The sequence below is a fragment of the Sporothrix brasiliensis genome (genome assembly GCF_000820605.1).
Source record: "Sporothrix brasiliensis 5110 chromosome Unknown Cont20, whole genome shotgun sequence".
Lineage (NCBI taxonomy): Eukaryota > Fungi > Ascomycota > Sordariomycetes > Ophiostomatales > Ophiostomataceae > Sporothrix > Sporothrix brasiliensis.
The window spans coordinates 1,893,402-1,918,898 of record NW_024467139.1 but is presented as its reverse complement, the minus strand read 5'-3'; the positions used below and the strand labels follow the sequence as shown (position 1 = coordinate 1,918,898).

Genomic DNA, 25,497 nt, shown 5'->3' with positions numbered 1-25,497 from the left:
ACCCGACCGTAAAGGAAAGACAAAATGGGTAACTTTTCTGTCTCATCAAAGACAAAGAATTGCTTGTCGGGCGACCGTGTGCTGCGAAAGCGTGGTCGTGACGGCTGTGATGCGCCAGACATGACGTAGTAGAGGGACGGGGAGCAAAAGATGAATGAGCGACAGAGGGTAAAATGAAAGTGCACAGTGATTGATGAAATGGAACTCAAATCGTATGGTAGAGGAAAATAGGCCGAAAAAAGGAACGTATATGCATGTCGCGAAATGAGTGGTATCGATTGCCGAATCAATATCTTCCCAAAAATAAAAGCCTGTGTAAAACCCCACCACCCCCACAGACATAAAAGACCTCCGTCGGCATTCGTGAAGTTGGTGTTGAGTATGTAAAAGTGTGTTGCAGTATGTATTTGCGTTTTGCGCGTCTATTGAAACCCTCGCCACCCCAAGCCCACCCAAAGACGCATTGGCCGGGGCTGTTTTGATTTCCAAAAGAGAAAGAAAAAGAATGCAAAGCAATCAAATGAAAGTATTAAAATTTGGGTAGTATCCAAATGTATGGTCGAATTCGGCGCAGCATGATGACCAAGCATGATGCGGTTATAAACAAGTAACCAGCAGAAATGAAGACGGCGCCCCGTATGTAGCCTCAACGATTAGAAAAGCTTGATTCAGGGGGAAAGCAGGGTTACTGCTGTGCCATTACATGACGGTGCAGTTGTCGTCCTTGTCCTTGGAACCGCTTTTCTTCATCTTGGCGTTCCGGGGAGGGCCGACTTCCATTGGCACACCGCCACCGCTGATGGCCGAACGAATGGCAGCAAGGCGCTGCGTGGCACGCTCGTCACCAGCGTCGGCAGCCTTGACATACCAGACGTTGGCCTCAAGAATGTCCTTTCGGCAGCCAATGCCCATCTCAGTGAAGTAGCCGACAGCGTACTGTGCCTTGACGTAGCCTTATGACAAAGTTAGTTTAATTATCCATACAAGAGATGAAAGCACGGAGGACCGGGGGTGAGGGGGGAGGGTTGAGAAGAAACGTACCAAGCTCAGCAGAGCGACGAGCCCACTCGTAGGCCTCTTCCTCGTCCTTCTCCAGAAGTGGCTCTGCGCCGACCATGTACCACGCGCACAGGCCCATCATCGCACCGGGGTGGCCACGCTCAGCAGCGCCGGTGTAAAAGTGAACACTCAGGGCCGAATCGCGAGGGCAGTTGAGGTGGCCGTGCTCGTAAGCGTCGCCCATACGGTAGTTGGCGTCGGGGTGACCCAACTCGGCAGCTTGCGTAAACAACTCAGCGGCATAGCTCTCGTCCTGGAAGATGTCATCGCCATAACCGGTTTCGTATAGGCAGCCCAGCTGGTACGGCGCGCCATTATAAATGGCATCGGCTGACTCAGTGGCGAGCTTCAGCCATTTGAGTCCTTCGCGGTAGCGCTTCTCGCCAAGGTCGCCCGACAGGCATGCCTTTCCAAGGCGAGTCATGGCGCCGGGGTGGCGTTTTGCGGCGGCGGTGCGGAGGAACTGGACTGCCTTGGCAGGGTCTTTGCGACAGCCCCACCCAAATTCGTAACAGAGAGCAGTGCGGTAGGCAGATTCAGCGTGGCCATGCTTCGCGGCAAGAACGAAGAGGGGGAACGCTGCATTATAATCTTCTTTACCCTTACTGAAAAGACCCGATGCGTAGCCGTCGGCTAGGTAGTACTGCGCAAATGGATATCCGTTGTTGGACAGGCGCTGCAGGATACTGCGAGCCTCACGCACAAGCTCCAAAGGTGTGGCGCCTGCAGTCTCGACGTACGGGCTTTCCAGATCCCGCACAATTTTAGGGCTGTTCTTCCGCTTCGTCGATTCGTCGTAGCTCAGACCCTGCTCCTGCGCTGTTGAAATCAGGAACACAGCAAACGAGTACTGGATGGACATGTCGGTCGTCTTCTTCACATTTTGACGGTACATTTCAAGCGTCTTCTGAGTGCTTAGAAGGGACGCGTTGGAACCAACATTATTGCGCAATTGGTTGTTGTCGAGCGCAATGGGCGCCGGCGCGGGTTGTGGGTAGGGTACGTTGAGCATGTCGGCGTAGGAGGACGGGCGGGTATCAGGTGACTTGCGGGACTGGGCCGACGGCGCGCGCATGTTGGAGTTGCCGCCAAGGAGACCAGGGGACCGCCCGCGCGGGCTCATGTCAGAGTAAACGGAATAGGCCGACTGAGGACGAGGCAGCGAGCTGCGGCGGAACGTGTGCGATGTGGGCGTGAGGTGGCGGTTGATGGCAGCAGGGTTGCCGACCAGGTCGGGGTTGGAGGAGGACCGCAAGTCAGCGTGCTGTTCCTGCTGCGCAATAGCGGCCATGCTGGCAGAGTGTGGCAGGTACGTCTGGTGGTGATACTGAAGCTGGGGGACGGACTGACTGCCAGGAATGCCGTCCTCGAGTGAACTCTCAGGAGAGAGGTCGCCAGAATTGAGCTGCTCGTTCGGGCCGGAGATTGAGCTTGTGCTCGTCGCAGCGGACGACTCGGTCGATATTTGCTGCTGGCTCGAGCTGGCGGTTATGTTGGTATCGCGGCTGTGGCGGTTGTCACCGCCGGGGCCGGCGAGGCCGCTGTCTGCGTCCGTATCCGGCGTGGCCGTGCCACCAAGTCTTGTTGGATCAGGCAGGCCAAAGTCCAGTCTCGGCGCCTGGCCGTTGTCGGCAGCCGATCGTACACTTAATATTGGCAGTGCACGGCCGTCTAGCTGGGGCGGGTTTACGCTCTGGTACGTATCGTGGTAGCTGGGCTCCGGCGAGTCAGCGTACTCCACGCGGTCCTGGGATAGGGGCGTATGCGGTGGTGGTGTTGGCGCGTCAGGGGTCTTGGGCAGGGAGCGGTCTGTGGCTGTAGCAGGGCCGAACGAGTAGGCAGGCGTGGACTCGATGCTGACATCCGTTGCCTGAGCCCAGTTCTCAGGCTGGAAGCTGACCCGTACCGGTGAGATAGGCGACTGGCGCATGATCGGCGAGTCTGCGGTGAGCGTGTGAATGGCTGGAAGCGTCTTCGGCTCCTCGGCCCAGCTGCTGGACTCGGGGGACAAGGTCTGTAGCGGGAGGGGTTTGCGGCCCAGTGGGCTTGACGGCGGCGAGGCGGCATGGGGCGCCGATGTTGTGACGGCTGCCATTGTGAGAACCGTGGGAGAGAAGATGGGAGAGGAAGTGAGAGGAGAATGAGAGGCGAAGAAGTCGTTGAGAAAACGAGTCTCAACGTGATGATGGGAAATAGGGCAAATGACAATTTCGGTCCTCGATGTCTTGTTCTTCGTATTCTATCTTCCTGGTGCCGTGTTGGTCCAGAACGATTCGCAGTTTCCAAAACCTTCGATATTGGACGTCTTCATATAGAAGATATGTGAAGCTGATTGTGCGAGCAAGAGCGAGCAAGAGACCAGAAACGAGCGGAGCGCGAGTCAGCGGCAACAACAACGATGCGCGTCGAAGCTAGCTGACAAGCAAGGAGACGAAGAAACCGGAGAAGGAAACGAACGACCAAGAAGGGAAACAGAAAAGAAGCAGAACAAAAACAACAGAAAGCCCCAAAACGAAGGCCTGGATTGGATTTTCAGTTGACCAAAGAGTCAAGACCCAGGAACGGTAAATAAAAAAGACCAGGGGGGGTTGAGGGGAAAGGCAAAAGAGAGAAGGTGAATGAGGGAATGGCGAAAGAAGGAAAAAAAAACGAGTGAACAGTGACGAGAGTTAATGGGAGGCTAGGCTTTTTCCCATGGGTGTTCCAGGTCTAGGCTGTTCAGGAGAGCTTGAGGGGAAGACTTGGACTTGTGAGGTTTCCTGTGTGGCTGTCCACTTAAAACATGGAACCTCTTCCGTCCGTTCCTGTTTCTTTTGGCGCCGCCTATCTGAATTGTCTTGCTTTTTGCTCTTATTTTCCTTTTCCTTTTTAGTGTGCCAAAAAGGGGCGTGGAGAACAAGTGTGGACTGGGTTAATTGGCCCTGGAAGGGTCGTGGAGCCTCCCTGATGGGGTCTAACCAAGGGAGCCCAGACGGGTTAAGAAGCTATTTAGAGAGGCACCAATTTGGGCGATCGAAGAGGCAGTTAGGGGACGTCGTAAACTGGTAATCTTGTTAGGGCCTCGCGTGTCGGAAGATGCGGAAAGGATCGATGTATCCTAACTCGCAAAGCGTTTTTTGTGTCTGTGTGGAAGTGGCCTGCATAATGTATCATGGATCCTATGTGCAGGGCCAAGCTGTGCAAAAGTCGCGTATGGGCACAAGTGAAGCTGTAGACTTTGGACTCTGTCATTGACCGGGCTATACCAGTCGCCAAGTTCCTGGGTGAGACGTGATTTCGAAAAGCAGGCTGTGAGAAGAGGAATACGAGGCTGCAAAGAATATGTCGATATGCGGGAATGCTGTTGTGGCGACTGGCACTGGCACGAGAGAACGGGCCCGGGAAAGGAAAGGGGCGCAGAGGGATGGGGAGGGGTGGTGGTTGGCTACAGGCAAGACATGCAAGATGCCCTTGCACAGCAGCACTCTAGCGTTTTGGAGAGGGACCTGACAGATCAGATACTCCGTAATGGCAGACGGAATGAACAAGGGGTGGGATTCAAGCTAAGGCGGCAGAGAAACAGAGAGGCTGAAGGAATTGTGCCGCTAGGTAGCTCGGCATCGTCACAGGAAAACACAACTGGGTAACGCTGAGAAGGCTAAATCCAGTGTCGCAACGCCGGTTCACGGACAAGACAAATAGTGCGTACTTTGTGGGAACCACCAAACGGTATGACGACGGCGAGTCACATACGCTGAACTATGCAACACCAAAATGGAACAGACTGTTCGGAAGAACGACGAGGGATCAAGCGAGCGGAGAAGGTGGAGCTGTATACTGTAATACTGTAGAACAATCAATTGGGAACAGGAAAACAGGACGCCGCAATGCTGAGCAAACACGCCAGGCTGATTGCACTGCAGCCCGTAGATAGAATGAACTGAAAAGCAAACAAGACAGGCAGACAAGTGGGACAAACAAGGAGGTAGGCCAAGGCTTGGAAGGGCAGTGAGTAGCCCGCAAGAGAAGCAAAGGTGACAAGTAACGAAAAGAGATAAATTGAGACGGGCGGCAGGCCAAGTTTGGTGTTTCTGGGACTGAGAGATCTTGTAGCCGAAAATAGCTGATGGCGGGTTGGACGGCAGCTCGTGGTTATTGGCATGGGAGGCAAAAAAACAACAAAAACATAACGAGGTGGACAAACAGGAAATACGACGTCCCGAGTCAGATGCACCGCCCCCCTTTTGAGACGAAAGTAGGAGAGCGCCAGAGCCGGAAGGAATCGCATCATTCACTGCGCGGGCTGTTGCGAGGGAAGGAGCGACACATTGCATGAGCACCTGCACTGCAGTGCCTGGAACCCACTGAGCCCACTGGACCCTCCCTGCATGGAGGATTACTTTGACCTTGTCACTGCACGTCGTAAAACAGTGCCTGGTATCAGGGGCAGGGCGCCACGTCAAAATGGCGAGAATGAGACCTCACCGAGCCGTTTGACAGGGGTTGGCGATGTTGGCGGCGGTTGACCACAAGTATGACATATTTGTGAGTCTGTTTACGACTCAGTCGTTCTTTCCTTTGTTGTGTGCATTCGCTCTCTGGGGTTGGAATGTTTCCCAGGCAGGTGCGAGACGAACGTTGTGATCCAAACCACGAGACAACATTCGCTGCAGGTAATTCGTTCCAGGAAAGCCCAGTCGGGCGCGCAATCTACTGGACTGGCGAAATACGAGAAATTGTGCGCAAGTGCAACCCTTACGCTGACATCTGGCAAAGCAAAAACAAGAGGCCATTCGGAAACTTTTCCGAGGTAGTTCTCAGAACGTGCTTGTCACTTTCGTCAGTTGTTGTCTTGCGTTTGTTTCTCCTTCGTTCTTGCTCAAATCGGGCTGCATGCCTGCCTTTCTTGGACAGCTTTTATTTTCCTCGACCAAAACGGCAGGCAGGCCGCCATTTCGCGCTTGCCTATTGGACTGGATCCAACCTCGCAAACTCGAAGTTGCCTGTGAAATATCTGCCTCGTCTGGCTTGGCACCTCTTGTGATGTGCCACTACAGACAAAGGACTAATTACATGCTCCAATGTCAAGGAAGTTTCCGCGTCCGCACTCAGGGGCCTGACCTGGAGCCCGGTGTAGGGCAAGGTGAAAATAGACCAATCCATCTTGCGCGTTTTCGTTCAGCGCGCGCTACCGACGATTGCGTCTTACGGAGCCCACGATGAGCGAGACTGGGGGACTGGCTGGTTCAGCAGATGTGTGGCTGACTGACTTAGTATCATTCCCTTTCCATAGGCCTCTCCGGCATCCTTGTCGCCATTTTAAAATTGGATTTTCAGATGGTCTTGGCAACCAGAACAGTTTGGAAAACCAATGAGGCTCTTCAGGCTGCTGCTAGCAATCGAGTCCACATCGCCGACTGTGATGTTTCTCCATGCGCCAGTTTACGCGTTCGCTCCGAGGTTTCTGATTCTGAAAACCGCTCAGCCGGGCAAGACATGCTGTTGTCGCACGTACAACCGCTGTTTCTGAGGATGGCATCTCACGCAGCACAAGACATTGTGGCGTCGTTTGCACGGTTAAAGCCGACTTCGCAGAAAAGCACAGCACTGTGGTGACGCCTTGAACCCCTGCACTTTAGTTTGAACACGGCTGGCACCATGAGGCAGCGTTGAAAGAAAATCAAAATGGTTCTATATTAAAATTTGGTTGGTAGCAGCTTCCTGCGTTTTGTCCAGTTACGGGCCAATAAATGACCCCGTTCTTGTTTTCCCCCCAGCCCCCATGCTTTTTTGTTAAGCTTTATTTCTTTAGTCGTAGGCTCTTGTTAGTCCCTGAGATGTCCACTACTTGTCTTGTATTTCGTACTCTTTGTTGAACTCTTATGTCGTACTCCGTTATGAGAAATGGTTACTTTCAGATAGCGGCGTTGGATGTGAGACATTCGATATCCTCACGAGGCTCTGAAAGAACTGTTACAAGGGGCGGGGAATCCATTCGCAATGGACCACCTCACCGATGACTGACCGTCGTGTTTTCTGGTCTGTAACTTACGGAATGCTGGCGTCTCCGCTTTCATGGGGTCCACTGGTCCCCTGCTGACTGCTTCCGTCTGTCCTACTGAGTACAGCCCTGTTAAGTCAGCCCCATCGCTTAAACCTCAGTCAACGAGGCTTGCCCGTCGAGGCTAGCCTGGAAACAAAAGAACAGAAAGAAGGTATGGGAGGAAGCTGAGTGAGACGGTGAAAGGGAGAAAGAATAACTTGCGCGATAAGAAAAGAGAAAAACATGTAGTGACGAAAAGGAGAGGCAAAACGCCCACTACTTCAAAGGCTGAAGGTTTCGGCAGCGTCGCGCATAGTTTGCCAAATCAGGTATGTTAACCAGACTCATTCTGAGGTCGACCGTTCAAAATTCCAAAAAAAGACGACGGAGAAATTCTGCAGTGTTATCGCTGTAACAGCAATTACTAGGATAATTTCTGTATTTACCGCCCTATTCTAGTTCGCGCCTTCTGTTTCAACATCGTCTTATCCCACTTCTGACCTGAGAAGCCGCGCTTGAGCCGTATGGTCTCCTGTTGGCTGTTCTAACACTGTCCAAAAAACAAATCGGGAAGTGACCAATTCTACGCCGTTTCCTTCCCAGGCTGCCCGGCACTAAATTGTAGATTCTAGTTTAAAGAAGAAGGCGCTCTCAGCCTTCCCCATCGCTTCTTTCCCGATTTCCTGTTTCCCCCGAAATGCCGTGCCCTGTCTGATGTTGTAATTACGACAGGGAAAGTGCCAGATGTTCACCTTTTTTCTTTTTACATTGATGACGCCCGTCACTCCAATTAATGCAACTTCCCGAAAGCGGCTGCCGACCGTCTATTCCTGCCCCAGTAGATCTTGGCTGCACTGGCGACTGGTTCCCTTTCCAATGGCTGCCCTATTTACAGCCTTGTTTATCCATGCCAATATCGTCGACATCCCATTTCTGCCAGCCCAGGACTCAACGAGGCAATGCGGAGTAAACACACCATACATATCTATCAGATGCAATTCCAGGGTTTTTTCTCCTTGGCATTCCGCGTACGATAAAAAACAACGGAGACGTCATCTATCAATGCTGGTCTCATATCCCATTTCGCGACAATTTCGGAATACAGCAGTAAGTTGGGAATTTTTTGCCAACGCGATTCATTTCAGGGGGCTTGGGCTTGGGCTTGGCTCGCTTGGGTCTAATTGTCATGGTGAAGAGTATTGCGTCGTTTCTCTCCTGTCTCTTTTTCACGCTCGTTTTCAATCGTACCTTCGGAGCCCACGGCGCCTCTCCGATCCACCTGGTATTCGTGCTCTTGTTTCGCCTTGTTTCGGTTAGCCTCTCCAGAATTCTTCGTATTCAGTTGTCCGCAGCCTCCAGCTAACGTGAGGCAGTAGCGCTGTTTAATAGGAAACATCGATTTGATGGTTCTTTTTCTTGTCATGCTGGTTTTGTTCAACACTTGTTCTTTCCTTCTCTATCCACATGCAGCGCTGCAAAGACCACGCTTTCGCTAATTTACGAGGAGTAGTCGTCGTGTCTCGGTTTTCAAGCGGGCAGGTCTGTGCAGCGCCAGATGCAGTACGCGAAAATCGCTACCTGTAATTTCGTGTTTGTCGTTTTGAGCCGCAAGCCTCAAGACTTTAACTAATCTTGAATGTCTGAATCGCACATGAGAACATGGGAACTGGGACACGTACAGACCATTACTGAAAGAATAGAATTTACGCGTCCAGGGGTGCAGAGCACTTGCATTTTGCCTCTTTGTTTCTTGAACCGTTCAGCAATATACGGAGTACTTTGTAATACTTTGCGTTCTGACTTCCCCATGGTAATCTTACAGCTGACATGTCAGTGACGCGTTCAGGGGGTATAGCGGCCGCGTTTTAGGGGCTTTTCCTATAAACACTTTTCTTAGAACTGGACTTGCTGGATAAAACTCTTGTGCACCCATAGCCTTACATTTGGCTTGACCAGTGCTTGGTGACGTATGTTGGCCACTGGAGGGGCTGCTTGGTAGATCCGAATCTCGTAGATCAAGTCCGCCAGAAGGGCACCAGAGAGATGAGCAGAAGGGCAATACCTCTTAGACAACTGGAGCCGGATGGCGGCTGCCGCTGGACCCGGGCGAAGGGTTTTGACGCCCGTTGGACTTGGCTATTTTCGTATTTGACAGGTCCCGCTCGTTATTTGAGAAGACAGAGTATTCAATCTCGCGAATAGGAACAAGTTGACGATCCGATGCAAAACGACCGTATGAGAAAAAATATAGAGAAAATCTGCAGTTTACGGGATGGAAGCTCGGAAGGTCAGGATTGCCACAGGGTCCTCGTGTCAAGTTGGTTCGTATTTTGTTTAAACTATTTTTATGGAGCCAAAGGAGAAACACAGCCGTGATTTTCGCGCTTGCAACAAGGCAGGAGACGGGCAATAGTGGGCAAAGGCCGAAGACAACTCTTGAATACGGAAGTGGCGACCATCCCGTTGTACGGAGTGCTCCGTGGCCGTTTTCCTGCGTACAATTTCCGATTGAGAAAGAAAGAGAAAATTTTACTTCTTCGTAATAACCGGGCCTTTGACGTGAGAGTTTCCAATCGTTATGTGATGACACGGGTCTCTCGAAGCGCGTCGCGCAGATCCGACCGCTGGCAAGACCGCGACACAAAATCCAGCAGTCGTTGCCGTCGCAATACGTACGACAGGTTTGCAAAGCAGGAGCTAGACGGAGCTCTTTCAAGACACATTCTGTCGTCATAGAAAGACGGGACAAGTGTCACCAAAGCCAAAGATATACCGAAATAGGACCAAGGAGTATGTTGTAATTACACAATTTGAATATAGCCTTATTTGATACTGAAACCGGTCCTGCGGTGGCCCATATTGAAGCGGCTCCCTCCGCGTGTGTTTCTACCCTGTTCATATTTGGGACTGGAACATGCACATGCATTTTCTCGCATCTATGCCTTTGCATCATACATCATGTTCGCAGCGTCCACACTGTCCATAACGGGGATGACCCCCGCGACACAAGGCCGGCCAGCCCCGTCAGGGGCCACTGATGCCCACTCTCCAGTGGCGGCCGGAGGGGCACATCATGAACTTAAGATACCTATAGCGCAATACATGCAAGTCCTATTCCGTATGTCGCAGAAAGAATACATGGAGCAAGGACGGAGCATAGAGCTTGGCAGCCCGCGATAGGGGGACGGGCCCAGAGAAAGGTGGCAGTTGATGGGTCGTGCTGGGTAGCATGTCACTGGTTCAAGCTTTGCTGTCTTGGTATATATGGCTGTATATTGGGCACTTGCAAACCTACGATTGGCCCAAGACCTGTTTCTCCCACAAACCACATAGTGCTATATATTGCTGCCCGTGCTTCTGTAACGTCACCATTGTGGCGAGGAATCCTTGCATATCAGGTTTGTACAGGACCGTTGTCACAGTCATACAGAGATATTTGTCGTTTAAGGCGTTGGTTTTTGAACCGTTCTTGATGTTCTTAAGAAAACGTCGATTGTAAACCAATGCTTTCAAGTACGGCCTACGTCTATTGGCGAGGCTTGTGTGTGGTCAAGGCATACGATCATAGCCGTAATAACTGAAAATTACAGGCAAGCTGAAGGCATGCTGCAAGGCGTAAGCAATACGACGCAGACTGAGAACGATACCAGCATTTAGACTCTGAGGGCTCATCGGCCGGCACGGCATTGCGACCCAGATTCCAGGGGAGAACCCTCTGGCTGTAATAAAACGGGGAAGACCGGAGCAAAACACTAGACAAGAAACAACCTACCTGCGGCCGCGAAATCAACATCCTGCTGCATGCTCGTACTTCGTACGATGCAATTTTCTTTACGGGGCGTTGGTCCATTGGCCAGACTGATCCGCAGACACGAGGCAAACGTACGTGGCTGTGTCGCAATCTCGCACTCCTGTAATGAATGCGTCAACAACACGAGGCAGAGGAGCAAGATGAGGTAAACGGCACCTATGAGAGCCATCGAGAGACCAAGAAAGCTTGAGGTGACGGGAGAGTTGACCGAGGTCTGGTCGACGTTTTGTGGACCGTCACTCCCAGTAGCATCGAACTTGACAGCACTGATGTCATTTCTCATTTTGCTGTCGTCTTGGGGAAAAGGGGCACAACATTTGTTGATTTCGTTTCGCCCTGCAGTCCAAATATTAAACGAGGTTTCCGTGCGCCATGCCAAGATACATACAGTACGGATTCATATATATACTGTTTGAACGGCTTTTGACTACGGCTGGAGTGGGGCACTAGTGACGAAGCAGTGGCTCTGGTTGGCCGACAAAAATAATAACCGACTATCCTTTTTCGGTTGCCGGGGCACTTCTTCGTAAAGCAGGGTAGCAGCAGCACGACCTTGTACCGGAAGGTGTTTTATGCCCGAGGAAAATGCCCATAAATACATTTAGGAATACGGAGCACCCTCTAGTGCGCAGACATTCAAAAAGCAGGAACCAGCCCGATACACACTAGTCTAGATCGAGGTCACAGTGTGAACTCGAGTCAGGAAGGCACGGTTCGAGCTTGTTTGTGCGAGGAAGGCTCGACTTGGGATCTGCAGGCCACCATTGCAGCGTTCCTTAGGCTCAGGGGAAAGAATAACGGTAAACAGTAGCACGGGTGACGCCCCTACACAGAGACGCAAATACACATAAATACACACAACAAACAATGAAAGCTAGCAAAGGAACAAAAGGCTTGAAGAGCCAAAATCGCACAACAATACGGAGCGCCAGGGGCGCGCTAGTGCTGGACGCTGCTGCATTACGAGATTGTTGTCCGGCAAGGAAAGCGCCCGACAAAGGGGGCACCTTCCGTCTTCTCAAATAGGTGGGCCACTTTAACAGCAACACATTCCAGCGGCCCCAGGCGGTATTTTTTTTAGGTGGCTCATTATAGACCCACCCACTTCTTTTGTTGTAGAGGGCCCCAAATCAGCTTGGAAGGAAGGGACAAGATCCTCAAGAGCAGAGCGCAAAGCATATTGCTCATGCCCATCGTTCTTACCTGGGTCGTTTTGCCCCGGTCGTGCTTGCCTCTGCTGGCCAGTCCAGACCGCACGCCATACTCAGTAGCTATCCTCGTATGCATCTTGCCTTCCGTATCCCATTGACTCGTTTTCTGCTCCTTTTTTGCTTCCTCGTAGTTTGTGTCTTCCACGCTGTATCGACCACTCATCTTGGCACACGCTGTGTCGGCCACAGTGCATCGCTCGTTCGACCCCCAGCTTCACGTTGTGTCTAGTGTTTTCATCTCGTTTCCGGCTCCCCACCACTCGCTACTGTCGTTTTGAGCATTGTTTTTTCAAATTTCGTTGTCTTCTATTTTTTATCGGACAGGGTTTTCCTTCCATCTGAACCTGATCGATCCCTCGAGTCTCGCCCTCTGAGTCGCCCGCTTGCTCGAGCACCTCACACACCGTCGCCTCTACTCCATACGCCTCACATTCAATCTCTTACCGTGCCTCGCCGCGGATCCTCTGGGTTGTCCGCTTCAGAACAGGTGTTGACCTTCCCAGAAAACATTCAAAACACCCGACGTCTGTTCTTTAGCAGCCCCGTATCCCCTTATCGAAATTTGCTGCTTGTTGTTGGCATGACCGACTTACTTTCATCCTTCCACGACCAAGCATCTCTCTTTCATCGCTTTTAGCCCCAGCCCGTCCGCAACGTAAGCCCACAAGGAACACAAACAGCCGGCCCTGACCCTGTTTCTTGTTTGCTTGGTGGCAGTTCTCGAAACGGCCGTGCTCAGAGACATCACAGTTGCAGCGATATCAAAACACCTAGGAGAAAGAAAGGAACAAGGAAGACCAGACTAGACGACGACCAGGACACAAACACAATCCGGTGCTCTCGACCTGCTCAAAAAAGCCGTTCTGATCGCCAGGCTGTGGTGCTCGATAAACCAGGCAGCTGACCATTCGCTGTTCACGTCCGGGTTGCATTTTCCCAACTCACATTCGCTCACCCACAGCCTGCTTCCTTCTCTCCTTGAACCACCACTTCACGCGAGGTGGTGCTTTAGCTGGTGTGTTTTTTTGAAAGCCCTGCTGGTCGCCGGCGCGACGGCACTGCAATAGCGAGACTTTTCGACTGTCGACCTGCTTCCCCGCCCCTTCTCGACGATACAACAATACTTTGGATTACCGTGTTCTCTGGCAAACTCTTGCGCCCGCGCATCGACAGCTTCGAAAACCAGAACTCAAAATTCGAAATCTTGAGAAAAAAGACGGGCTACAGACACGCCGCTTCATCGTTTTGCGCTGAATTCTATCGTCCTTCGCTCAAGTAAATTTCATACTCGCGCTGCTGCCCGTTCGACGCTCCACTGCGCAATTGGCGGTTGCTTTTTGCAGCAGCGAATCGGCTTGGCGCTTGTCCGTGGTCTCCTGAGAAACACGCACACACGCGTGTGCACTCACTGAACGGGGACGTAAGGTTGACCAGGGGCATTATCCACAAATAATACCGCCTACTGCTTGTTCGGCTGCTCTCCACGCCCCCAGCCCAATAGCAATTACTGCAGTAAGACAGGCCCTTTTCGTTTTTGCCTCCCCCCTCCGCCCGAAGTCACGGATTTGTTGTGCGCTCGCTCCTCTTTTCTTGGGCTCTCCTTTTTTCCTCCCGTGTTCCCTCCAATGTCCATTTGTTCCCACCACTCTTTCGCTTGATCTACCTCGTTTCCCATACATTCGTTTTGCTTCGTTTTCTCTTTTTTTCTACCTACTTGCGTTACCTTTTTGGAATACGGTTTCTTGTTGTCGCTGTGTTTGGTTCGAGCCAGCGTGAGAGAGGGCCCCTTTTCTCTCGTTTCTCTCGTTTACTGGATCCGTTCACATCGTCTTCACTTTCATTTTTGTCTTTCTTGTCTCATTCGTTTTCTACATTGTTTTGTCGCTCCGCAGACGCGAACGCCTCGCCCGTCCTTTCGTCCTCCCTCTCCCTCCTCGACTCACTCAGATCTCGATAGCAAATCGCAGCTCCGAAAGGGTGAATAGCCCCCCGCCCCCCTTTTCGTACTACCCTTCCTGCCTCGTCTCGTGACCATGGTCGTATGGCTTCAGTTCCTGACTTCTTGCGACAACTGCCATTCACATAATGCATCTTCGTTCACTATCGGAAGCTCGTCGCTAACCTGACTCTTCTTGCAGGGCCATGTCTCTCCCCGACCGACCTGGCGGCGGTCCGGCGTTTGACTCGCGGAATTCGTACCGCGAGTCACCCCAGCGACGTCGCCCGACAGATGTCGAGACTGGTGGCTATTATCCCGTCGACGGGCAACATCAACGTGGGGCATCAATAACCTCTTTTACCGAAACGGTCAGGGGTCCTAATGGAACAGCAGACAATCTACCTCTTACAAACGCCCCGGAGCACGTCGAGGCCGCAGCCAGAGACGCCCAGCCCTTTCAACGGAAACGAAGCCTGATTCGCCCCGAGCGGAACCGGATAGGCAAAGACCACCCCAACTACCACTACCGCAAACATGCCGCGAACATGAACACTATACCCTCATCGACGGGCAACGACCCTATTTTGGAAGACTTAGAGGGTGCCACCGATGTATCCGGCTCACGCATCGGCGATGCCGTTTCCGACACCTCGCAGACGCCTCGACCGATCGGCCGGAGTCGCACGAACAGCGACGAGGTCGAAAAGAACCGCGAGCGGCGGCGCGCTTCCGGCCGCGGCAAGTCGACAAAGATTCGGAAAGATGGTACCCGCAACAAGAAAGCCGAGACAATTCGTCCACCGAGTTTGTGGAACGTGTACTGTGCGATTGTGACTTTCTGGTGCCCTGACGTCTTCTTAAGAACCTGCTGCAAGAAGACTGCCAAAGAGCAGCAGCGTGCGTGGCGTGAGAAGATGGGTCTCATCAGCATCATCCTCATGATTATGGCGTTTGTTGGCTTTATCACCTTCGGCTTTAACCAGGCTGTTTGCGGGACTCCTGGCATCCGTCTGCGCGTCAACGAGGTATCTGGCGGGTACATGATCTTCCACGGTACGGCATACGACTTGAGTACCTCGCAGCATCCGCCCGCTGAAGGCATCCCCCGTGGTACCAACGTTCTCTTTGATTTGCCCGAAAAGCATAGCGGCCAAGACGGCAGTTTCCTGTTCCAGAACGTCAACGGCAAGTGCAAGGACGTCATCACGCGGGCGCCCAAATCTGATGTCCCCACGGACTCGAACAACAACCTGGCGTGGTACTTTCCCTGCACGACGTACAACCAGGACGGTTCAAGCGCTGTCAATCTCACCATTCCCTACTACCTAGGCTACGCTTGCCACACCACATTTGACGCCCGCAACACCTTTTATACTCAGCTGCACAGTACCGCCTCTGTCTACTTTACCTGGGAGGATATCAAGAACAGTTCGCGCAACCTGATTGTTTACTCGGGCAACGTTCTGGATCTCAACCTTCTGTACTGGTTCAACGAGACACAGGTTACTATCCCGAACCGCTTCAAGGAGCTCCGTGACACCACCACATCGGCGAACCAGGCCATTCGTGGCCGTGATGTGACCCGCATGTTCCAGTCCTCTGGTGACAAGGCCTACGCTGAGTGCTTCGAGGACATCATCAAGGTCGGTACCGTGGACACGGACACCGTTGGTTGCATTGCCTCAAAGGTTGTTCTGTATGTGTCCCTGGTTCTCATTCTGTCTGTTGTCGTGTCTCGTTTTGTTTTGGCCATCTTTTTCCAGTGGTTCCTCAGCAAGGCCTACGCGGCGTCCAAGACGTCGCAGTCGTCCGATCAGCGCAAGCGCAACAAGCAAATTGAAGACTGGAGCGACGACATCTACCGCGCTCCCATCCGGATGCCGGGTGATGTTGGCAGCAGTGTAGCTGGCGCTAGCTCTGACCGCAATAGCAAGCGCAGCAGCTTCCTGCCGACTACGTCTCGCTTTTCTGCTGTGTCGGCCGGCGACCGCAACTCCCGTATCCGCATGGCACCAACGACCATGGCCAGCCAGAGCTCGGGTGCCCAGCTACTTCACCCCAACTCCCTCTACCGCCAGGGCAACGACAGTCGGAGCAGCTTCCTTCGTGCAGGGTCTTACAACAACAACGTAAGTCCAACAGACGGCCCCGGTCCCGCCGGCTTTATTCATGAGGCCGTTGTACCGCAGCCCCCGTCGGACTGGATGCCGTTCGGTTTCCCTCTTGCACACACGATTTGCCTCGTCACCGCCTACTCGGAGGGTGAGCTTGGTATTCGCACGACTCTCGACTCGGTTGCTATGACGGACTACCCCAACAGCCACAAGGTTCTTCTTGTTGTCTGCGATGGATTGATCAAGGGCAAGGGCGAATCGTACTCGACTCCGGATATTGTTCTGAACATGATGAAGGACTTGACCATTCCCAGGGATGAGGTTGAGGCGTTCTCGTATGTTGCTGTTGCCAGTGGTTCCAAGCGTCACAACATGGCCAAAATCTATGCTGGTTTCTACGATTACGGCGCCAAATCCAGCATCCCTCTCGACAAGCAGCAGCGTGTGCCGATGATGGTCGTTGTCAAGTGCGGCACGCCGGATGAGGAGTCCAAGTCCAAGCCCGGCAACCGTGGTAAGCGCGACAGTCAGATCATCCTGATGTCGTTCCTTCAGAAGGTTATGTTCGACGAGCGTATGACGGAGCTCGAGTACGAAATGTTCAACGGTTTATGGAAGGTGACGGGCATCTCTCCCGATTTCTACGAGGTCGTATTGATGGTCGATGCCGACACCAAGGTCTTCCCCGACAGTCTCACGCACATGGTCTCAGCCATGGTCAAGGATCCGGATATCATGGGCCTGTGTGGTGAGACCAAGATCGCCAACAAGCGTGCCAGCTGGGTGTCCGCCATCCAGGTGTTTGAGTATTTCATCTCGCATCATCTGTCCAAGTCCTTCGAGTCCGTTTTTGGTGGTGTCACCTGTTTGCCTGGTTGTTTCAGCATGTACCGCATCAAGGCTCCCAAAGGTGCTCAGAACTACTGGGTGCCGATTCTCGCCAACCCCGACGTTGTCGAGCACTACTCGGAGAACGTCGTTGACACGCTGCACAAGAAGAACCTTCTGCTCCTTGGCGAAGATCGTTACCTCACGACGCTGATGCTGCGGACCTTCCCCAAGCGGAAGCAGGTATTCGTGCCCCAGGCCGTGTGCAAGACCACGGTTCCTGAGTCGTTCATGGTGCTTCTGTCGCAGCGTCGTCGGTGGATCAACTCGACTATCCACAACCTGATGGAGCTAGTGTTGGTCAGAGACCTGTGCGGTACCTTCTGCTTCAGCATGCAGTTCTTCATCGGCGTTGAGCTGATCGGAACTCTTGTCCTCCCTGCCGCTATTGCCTTTACCTTCTACGTCAGTAAGTACAACCTATTTCCTTTCATTTTCTCGGTTTCCTGCAGTCCGGCCCTTCCCGCCTTTCATGTACAGAGCTGTCACTAACGAACCAAGTTATCATTTCCATCGTTCATCGCCCGCCACAAATCATCCCGCTTGTCCTTTTGGGTCTTATTCTGGGTCTGCCCGCTGTTCTTATTGTGGTCACCGCGCACCGGTGGTCGTACGTTCTGTGGATGTTGATCTACTTGATTTCGCTTCCGATATGGAATTTTGTCTTACCGACTTATGCCTTCTGGAAGTTTGACGACTTCTCGTGGGGTGAAACGCGCAAGACGGCTGGTGACAAGACGAAAAAGGCCGGTATTGAGTACGAGGGCGAGTTCGACAGCAGCAAGATCACCATGAAGCGGTGGGCCGAATTCGAGCGCGACCGGCGGACACGCAGCCAGTACTGGAGCTCGCGCGAAAACCTTGTCGGTGCTGGTGTGCCGAGCGGTACGTGGTCGATGCCGCCGCCGGGCCACCAGCAATTTGACGAGTACTACTCGGACGCATAAGTTCTATCGCACCTCTTGGCGCTGGTTCTTTTCTTTCTGATTTTGGCCCCATTACTGGTCGTGGCCCTTTCGATTTCTTGTACATCTCATATTGCCGGATTTTCTCACTGCATTTGTTTGCATGCGTAGTCTGTTTTTTTTCCTATGTTCTGCTTCCTGTCTCTCACTCTCTCTCTTTACGGTGGGTTTTCTCTGTTGTTGGCAAACCATTGGGCATCTGCTTTGATTTCTCTTTGTCTTTTTTTTATTTTATTTTTCGAATCTCTCTCACACTATTTTATTTAATGACACACAACACACACTTTACATATGCACATTTTCATAGTTTAGGGGTTTGCAGAAAACTGGGTGTTTGCGCAGGGTTAATACATGGACGACACGTCTTTTACTTATTCAAATGGCACTGCTTCACCGTGTTTCTGTTGTGTTCGACACGATCTGGTCATTGCGACCAGGCTGTATTTCTCTATGGTTGTTTATGCTGGCACTTGCCGACAGTCTTAAATGCTGCGACCTGCTTGGCATCTGATTCTATCTGTTTTTTTATCCATGTATGTAATCGGTGAGCACCTATTTTCGATGGTTGACTCTAGTTCTGCAACGGGCTCGGCTCCTGGCTCGTAAAGTTGCCCGACAGCGAGCCCGATGCAACGCAGATGGTGCCGGCGCCCTGGCTCAGACCTGTGTCGTCGGTGCTATTCGTCTTGGAGCACTGTAGGCCGCGGGGCACGAGGGACCCAGACGCCTCGAACTTTGTTCTGCTTTTGTTAGAAAACTGGCCGTGGCTTCGCATATTAAGAAAAGAAATAAAATAAAATAACGAAAAATCTGGAGACAGAATAGCTATACTTACGCAGTCTGGCCGGGACATGTTGCCTCGATGGCGGTGATCTTGCCCTTTTGCCAGATGAACGAAACGGTGCTGTCGTCGCAGGCATATCGTGGGGTCAGGCTGGTGCCGACGGTCAGCGACTGCGACGAGGCATTGTAGGAGCAGGGCGTCGTGATTTTGGTTCCGCTGTCGATGTAGAGGAAAGACACGTAGGACTGGGAAGTGTTGGCCGCCGGCGACCAGGTCGTAAGGTTGTCGAGGGTAAAGGTGGCTGGGTAGTAGCAAGACGAGGATGACGAGGACGAGGACGGAGCAGAAGAATGGGACGAAGAGGAAAACGCCGAGCCAGTGCCGGTCGGTGCGGCCGCAGAGGCAGATGCCACCGGATCAGGGTTGCCCGCTCCAAAAAGGGCCAGCAGCTCGTCGGGGATGTCGTACTGGAGAAGTTGCAGGCCGTTGGCAGCTGTGGCCAGCAGAGAGAGGAGAGGGAGGTGGGCGAGAAGCTGCATGGCTAAGGAGGTTGGTGATGGTGTTCCAAATTGGAGTTGCACTGGTTGAAGAATTGAAGAGAGCGATAAAAGGCAGGCCAGCTGTGCCAAGATAAAATTGCTTGATGCTTTAAAACAGTCTGGAACCAGGCTAGACTGAGATGAGAGAGAAAATAACAAAGAAATAGATTGGAGATTAAAGAAGGAAGATAGAACAAAATGATTGGGAAGAGTGTGGATAGGAAGATACGAACGGATAGAGAAAGCAAGGCAGGACCTTAAGAACAGAATAAAAGGGGGCGTACGACGTGGGAAGAAACAGATCACTTCGAAGGAAAAATGACTGGGCAAAGTAGAAAGGAAGAAAACCAAGGATGTAGTTCAGCAACGACGGCGATTTTCTTCTCCTTCCCTTTGCCAACTTGCGTTGTCCGTTTGTACCTGCCTTGCCAAGGAACGCGGTCTTTCCCAATCAAGTATTTTTGTTCTACTTACAACAGCCGCTGGCGCTCAGGACCCCTTGCGCCAAGAGCTTTGTTGCCCCTGACCAGTGTTAACGGCGCCGTTTGTGTATGTCTTGGGTCATCCTATCGCACTACCAACAAACTGCGGCTCGGCCGACAATTGCACAACACATCATGGGCGACGCAAGTACTGTGTACTCCGTACAGCGTACGGGAGACGGGCGTCCGGTAGTACAACAGAAACAGAGCAGAAGACGGAAAGAGCTACTGGATCCGGCTTCACCAAAGTCCAAAATACCTTTCCCGGAGTAATACATCACCAAAAGGCAAGTCCGTCCCTCGAAAGGGGCCCGCGCCTGGCTACTTCCTCTCCCTCGAACTGGCGCGCAAGATTGTGACCACCGGCCGATCGCTACTGGGCCCAGCGTTGGAACAGCCATAAAGCACGGGGCTCTCACTGTAAATATCCAACCTGGACGAAAAGAGTGGCTCATGCCCCGCCGTCGACCCAGTTGTCTAGCTCTTTTTTCTGGTTATTGTTTGTTTCATGTTTCCCGCTTTTAGCACTGCCATCGCACTGCTTTTTGGACGGAGTGAAGCGCACTGTGATTACGTCGTATCCATTCTCGTAAGGTATGCGATATGGGGCGAATTAATCACATGAAAACAGCAGCGGCGACAGCTGATAAAAGGCACAGAGGCTATATTACTCTGCATTTTGCCATACGACCGGTTAAGAAGCGAGAGGAAACGGCCCCGTTGGTCTCTCGTGGCACAGCGCGCGCGCGACCAACGGCTGCAAAACAACTTGGCAGCTAACAACAACTCGTGTTGAAGACGTGCATAAAGGAAAGCCTGTCCTACGACATCCTCTTCGCGCGAATGAGATCCCTGAGCGTTGCACCTGTCGGGGGCTCGGGAGGTATCCATGTGTCTCCGGTGATGCTCGCCCTTCCCGCCTTGTTTTGGGTCGTCTTTGCCGGAATGGCACGACGTCGAGCCCCAAGTCATCCACGATTCCATGAACACAGGCGAGACAGGCTCGACAGAGACAAAATACGGAGTAATAAGTATGTCGTACGTCAGAAACAAACAAACATCGAGGCAGTCATATCGCATGCACGGTTCCGGGGCTCAGAAGCGATGTACCAGGGTCCATGGTCGTATCGGCAGCCCTTGTGGACGGTGACATGTCGAAATGCAGACCTCGTCCATGCACAGTGCCGATGGTACAGTGTTCTTTTAGAGTACAAAGCACATATTTGACTACGGAGGACAATGACTAAGCCGATTGCACCGCCATACTAGCCGCCACACTACTTGCCACAGCAGCACGTGCACCCCAAAATATCGAGGGCTTCTCGAATCTGCTGAAGACAAACGTGCACGTGACGCACAAATATTCCGAAATCCTGGACATATTTTTCCGTCCATAGCCCAAGCGGTGCACCATTAGTTTTTCCGAACAAATAGAGGATCCACGCATCCAAAAATCCACTAGTTTTTTTTTCCCACACGCTGGCCGAGGAAAAAAGCTCATATTACTTTTCGCTCTCGTTTTGGCCCTTTCTCTCTTCCATCGACAACCGACGAAACGACAACCACAATCGTCTCGACCAACCCCCGAAGACACGATCACAATGGCAAAGGAAGCCGCCCCCAGAACCGGCCTGGCCGTCGGCATCAACAAGGGCCACGTACGTTCGATCCCCGATTATCCCCAAGGAAGACAGGCCGTCAATGGCGTCGGACGACAGGACGACAGCGACAACGACGACAACGGGCGATGGACAATGCAGGGACGTGATGGGCGGGTTGAGAATTTCTTGAAGCGCGTTGGGGGATAGCAGCTGCCAAGTTTTGTATTGGCACCGAATATTCCCTGCGAGTCAAGCTGGAGCATTGTGCATGCACTGGACACGATCTGCATTTTCCGTCGACCATTGACCGTTGAACGTCATCTGTCGACCGTCTGTCCCGCGACCATCAGACCTGGAACATCCCACGGGAACCACGATGCAAGACGCCGAGAAACACAGAGACTAACCTCCCGCTTAGAAAACCACCCCCCGCGTTGTCAAGCCCCGTGTGTCCCGCACCAAGGGCCATCTGAGCAAGCGCACCGCTTTCGTCCGCGACATCGTCAAGGAGGTTGCTGGCCTCGCTCCCTACGAGCGCCGTGTTATTGAGCTGCTGCGCAACAGCAAGGACAAGCGCGCACGCAAGCTGGCAAAGAAGCGGGTGAGTAGTCGAGGCCCCAAAAAAAAACAATATACGCTCGACTCTTGTGTCAACTACAGACTAACATGCAACCAGCTCGGTACCTTCGGCCGTGCCAAGAGAAAGGTGGACGAGCTCACCCGGGTGATCGCCGAGTCGCGCAGACATTAAACGGAAAACCAAAGATGAACGAATTTGCGCGAGTTGATGATTTCCATGTTCCTGGGTGATAAGGCCGAGGAGAGAGGATGCATCTGGAGGGGGAGCGGTGACGACATCAAAACACAAGGCGAAACGCATACCCGAGGGCCACCTAACACTCGGCTTGCTCAACGGGGCAAATGGGAAACGAGGAATTTAGGAGTCGAAAAGCACCACATATGACGCTCCCCAAAGCGGTGGCTGAGGAAGGATTCGGGGAAACGAGACAAAAGGGACCGCAGAATCAAACAACTTCGACAATCCAAACCGGGTGGACGAGAGAGGGAGAGTTTTGCGGTTTTCTCGTTCTTCTTCTCCTTCTACATTGCTTCCACAGCCTTCTTGTTTTTAGCTTTTCAGCGTCCTCGCAGTCTGTTACACAACCCCGCCAACCTCTTCTTTTGAGTCCTTTTATTACTTTTTTATTCTTGCTCTTGGGTCGGCATTTCGGTTGGCGTCAACACAAAATCAAATCTACAAAAAATAAGAAAATTCATGCAACAGTACATTCCCTTAGTGAATTGCAAATGTCTTTGTATTGGGGGTAATACAGATGTAAAACTGGTGCTGATTTGAATTCTCGTACGACGTATAAAAAACACAACATCATGCTAAAGTGTATTATGACAAAGTGATTGTCTCTCCGGCGGCCGCCCTACTTCTTTGCTAGCCGCAGGAACTTGGACATCTTGTTGACGGCCTCGTTCTTGTCGGGCCGCTTAGTGTCGCCGCCTGCCTTTGATGATGACGGCTTGGCTTCCTCGTCCTCGTTCTCGTCCTCGTCGGTTGCCGTAGGCGGGATCACAATGTCCCGTGCCAGCGCCGCCACTTCCGGCCGTACATACGGCTGGCCGGCTGGCGGTGCGGGAACATCCGCTCCGCGCCGGAAATTGACTACAATACCGCCCCGCATGCCATAACCGCGGACCAGGTCGTCTTTGGCGCTGCCGGAACGGTCGAGAATCACGTCTCGTGACATGGGCGGTGACAGCAGAAACGCATCGTCTTTGACGGCCGGGTGAAGCACACCACGGACGGCGGCGTGAAGGGTGGCGCCCGTCGCACCGTTGGCAAACGACCACATGACTGTGTGGCCGTCCGGGAAACGGATGCGGACGTCAACACGGTCCACGGCCGCCGCTTTGGCCTCACGCTCACGCGCCTCCTCCTCGAGCTCCTCGTCCGACTTGAGCCGCTTGTTCCGCCCGGCCTCTTCAAGCTGCTTCTGATGCGCCTTCATTTGTGCTATGGACGGTGCAAAGACCGACTCGGGCTCTTTGGCCCAGCGCAGTGACGCTGCCGCAGGCATGCCAGCCGTGGCCTTGGGTGGTGACCAGACCTGGACCGGTTGCAGATGCGACACTAGCTGAGATGCGCTGTCCACGTCCATGGGCTCTGCAGCTGCCGGCGCTGGCCCTGGAGCTGGCGGTGCCTCCGGCGCCTCGGTTTCTGGTGAACTCTCCGCTGGTGCTGCTTTTTCTGCAGCACTACTTGTCGGCGCCAGTTCTGGTGCGGCCGGAGCTTGTGCGGGAGCAGGCGCAGCCACAACCGCCTGGCCGATAGCGACGTCTACGTCTGTCTTCTCCAGTTGGGTTTGCACCGCCTCCATGGCCTCTTGCAGCGTCATATCCGAGGTTCGGAACTCGAGCACAATCAACTGGCTGCCCGTGTCGATGCCAACCTGTGACAGCGTCTTGCGGAAGTCGGCAAGTGAGGACAGCACACGGCCGCAAAACTTGAGCACCGGCGTCTCCCAGTAGAGCTGCCCCGAGCCGCTGCCGACCACCGCCGCCGTGGTCGACCCCGTTGTCGCGGACCCCGTGTGACTTGTCCGCGGCACGCCCCGCGCTGTGATGTTCAGCCCCTTTTGCTTCGCACCATCAGCCTCCTCCAGGTGCCGCAGAAGCTTCCACAGTGGCGTGTCGCTTCGCACCTTGGCTGACACACGGTTGTAGGGGAAGCCGAGGGCCGCTTCCGACGGCGGCAGGCGGAGAGCGACGGTAACGGCCGTTGGCGTCTTGGACTTGACCACCAGCTCGAGCTTGGCGCCCTGAGTAAGGCCGACCGCGCGGATAGGGTCTGTCAGGTTGATCGGCTTATTGTTATGCTTTAACAAGTAGTTCTCGGCATGGAGCTTGAGCTTTGTGCAAGCTTCCTCGAGCACGTCCATCATGTACCCGCCGGCCGGGGCCTTGACATTGGCGCGGCGCAAGTCGGTCGATATGACGATGAAGGAGGTCGCCATGGTCGACTGCGATCGTAGAGAGATGCTTGTCAAGGGGGTAGGAGTGCGGCCAAAAGGTAAAGCCCAAAAGATCAAAAAATAAAAAGAAGAAGAAAAGTCTGGGATATATCGTTTGCGTAGGCCCCAGTTGTACTGTACTGGCGATCGCGGGGAACCTGTCAAAGAAAACGGAGCTGGCTAGCTAAACAGCTTCCTGGATGTAGGCAATAGGCATGGCCAAATCGTTTGTAAGTTCAAGATACCTGTCAACTCTTCCAACAGGTATATTGTGGTGGAAAAGGGCAAATATCCGACTTGTGATGTAAGTATTGCAGAAGACTAGAGAATTGCACAGAAAGCGGAAACGTAGGCACAGTGGTTGTTCTTGCCGATTGGAGGGGCCATCTCACTAAGTGCAGGAAAGAGCTCTCCTGCCCTGCCGTAAATAGTTTTACTAATAAGCTTAGGGGTGGTGCCTGCCTCCACGCGCCACGCCGCCACTGGCACAGCAGGCAGGCAAATACGCGCGGACCAACCACAACAGGGCGGGCAGCTCCAGGCCCAGGCTGGCCAGGCCAGGGCGTCAGCCAGCTCCACCTCAGCACCACCAACCAAATCTAGGTCACGTTTTCCAGCCGCGCCAGCTGCATGATTGCCTTCGTTTTGGCTGTGCTGTTTCGTGAAGCTCCAAAGTCTTCAATCCCATCACGACCATCACGACCACACCTTATCCAGCCCACATTGGCATCTCCTCGAACGATTGTATCACCACAGACACCTGCGAATCTCGCCCTTATTTCCACGTATTCATCGCATTGCATCTTTGCAAGAACTAGATCTCCCAACCTCCCCTCCGGAAGCTGCCCTTTAAGCTACATCGTCTTCGCCCGGCGTCTCCTCTCTCCTCCATCTTTCTCGAAGCGCAGGAGCCGGCTGCTTCTGTCGATTCGTCCTTCTCTCCGACAATATGGTAAGATATTTGGGACGACTACATTCAAGCATGCGTGGCCGACTGGGCCTGTCAACGACCATGAAGCTGACCTGCTTTCTCTCTATAGTCTTCTCCCTTCTCAATAA

At 53.0% G+C, this 25,497-nt stretch overlaps 5 protein-coding genes across 5 annotated transcripts; 2 read left to right on the top strand and 3 right to left on the bottom strand.

Annotated features, from left to right (window-relative positions):
- Positions 1-699: 699 nt before the first annotated feature.
- SPBR_06676 (uncharacterized protein) lies at positions 700-3,154 on the bottom strand (the record flags this gene model as incomplete). The annotated part of the gene is made up of 2 exons (XM_040764932.1): positions 700-953; positions 1,042-3,154. The coding sequence occupies 2 exons, from the start codon at positions 3,152-3,154 to the stop codon at positions 700-702; spliced, it is 2,367 nt and encodes a 788-aa protein (XP_040616502.1).
- Positions 3,155-14,245: 11,091 nt separating this feature from the next.
- On the top strand, positions 14,246-17,991 carry SPBR_06424 (chitin synthase; the record flags this gene model as incomplete). Its single annotated transcript, XM_040764680.1, has 2 exons — positions 14,246-17,453; positions 17,525-17,991. The coding sequence occupies 2 exons, from the start codon at positions 14,246-14,248 to the stop codon at positions 17,989-17,991; spliced, it is 3,675 nt and encodes a 1,224-aa protein (XP_040616501.1).
- Positions 17,992-18,580: 589 nt separating this feature from the next.
- On the bottom strand, positions 18,581-19,332 carry SPBR_07788 (uncharacterized protein; the record flags this gene model as incomplete). The annotated part of the gene is made up of 2 exons (XM_040766042.1): positions 18,581-18,749; positions 18,845-19,332. The coding sequence occupies 2 exons, from the start codon at positions 19,330-19,332 to the stop codon at positions 18,581-18,583; spliced, it is 657 nt and encodes a 218-aa protein (XP_040616500.1).
- Positions 19,333-21,415: 2,083 nt separating this feature from the next.
- On the top strand, positions 21,416-22,166 carry SPBR_07791 (large subunit ribosomal protein L36e; the record flags this gene model as incomplete). The annotated part of the gene is made up of 3 exons (XM_040766045.1): positions 21,416-21,610; positions 21,834-22,016; positions 22,092-22,166. The coding sequence occupies 3 exons, from the start codon at positions 21,416-21,418 to the stop codon at positions 22,164-22,166; spliced, it is 453 nt and encodes a 150-aa protein (XP_040616499.1).
- Positions 22,167-22,851: 685 nt separating this feature from the next.
- SPBR_07113 (ubx domain protein) lies at positions 22,852-24,441 on the bottom strand (the record flags this gene model as incomplete). Its single annotated transcript, XM_040765367.1, has 1 exon — positions 22,852-24,441. The coding sequence occupies one exon, from the start codon at positions 24,439-24,441 to the stop codon at positions 22,852-22,854; it is 1,590 nt and encodes a 529-aa protein (XP_040616498.1).
- Positions 24,442-25,497: the final 1,056 nt, after the last annotated feature.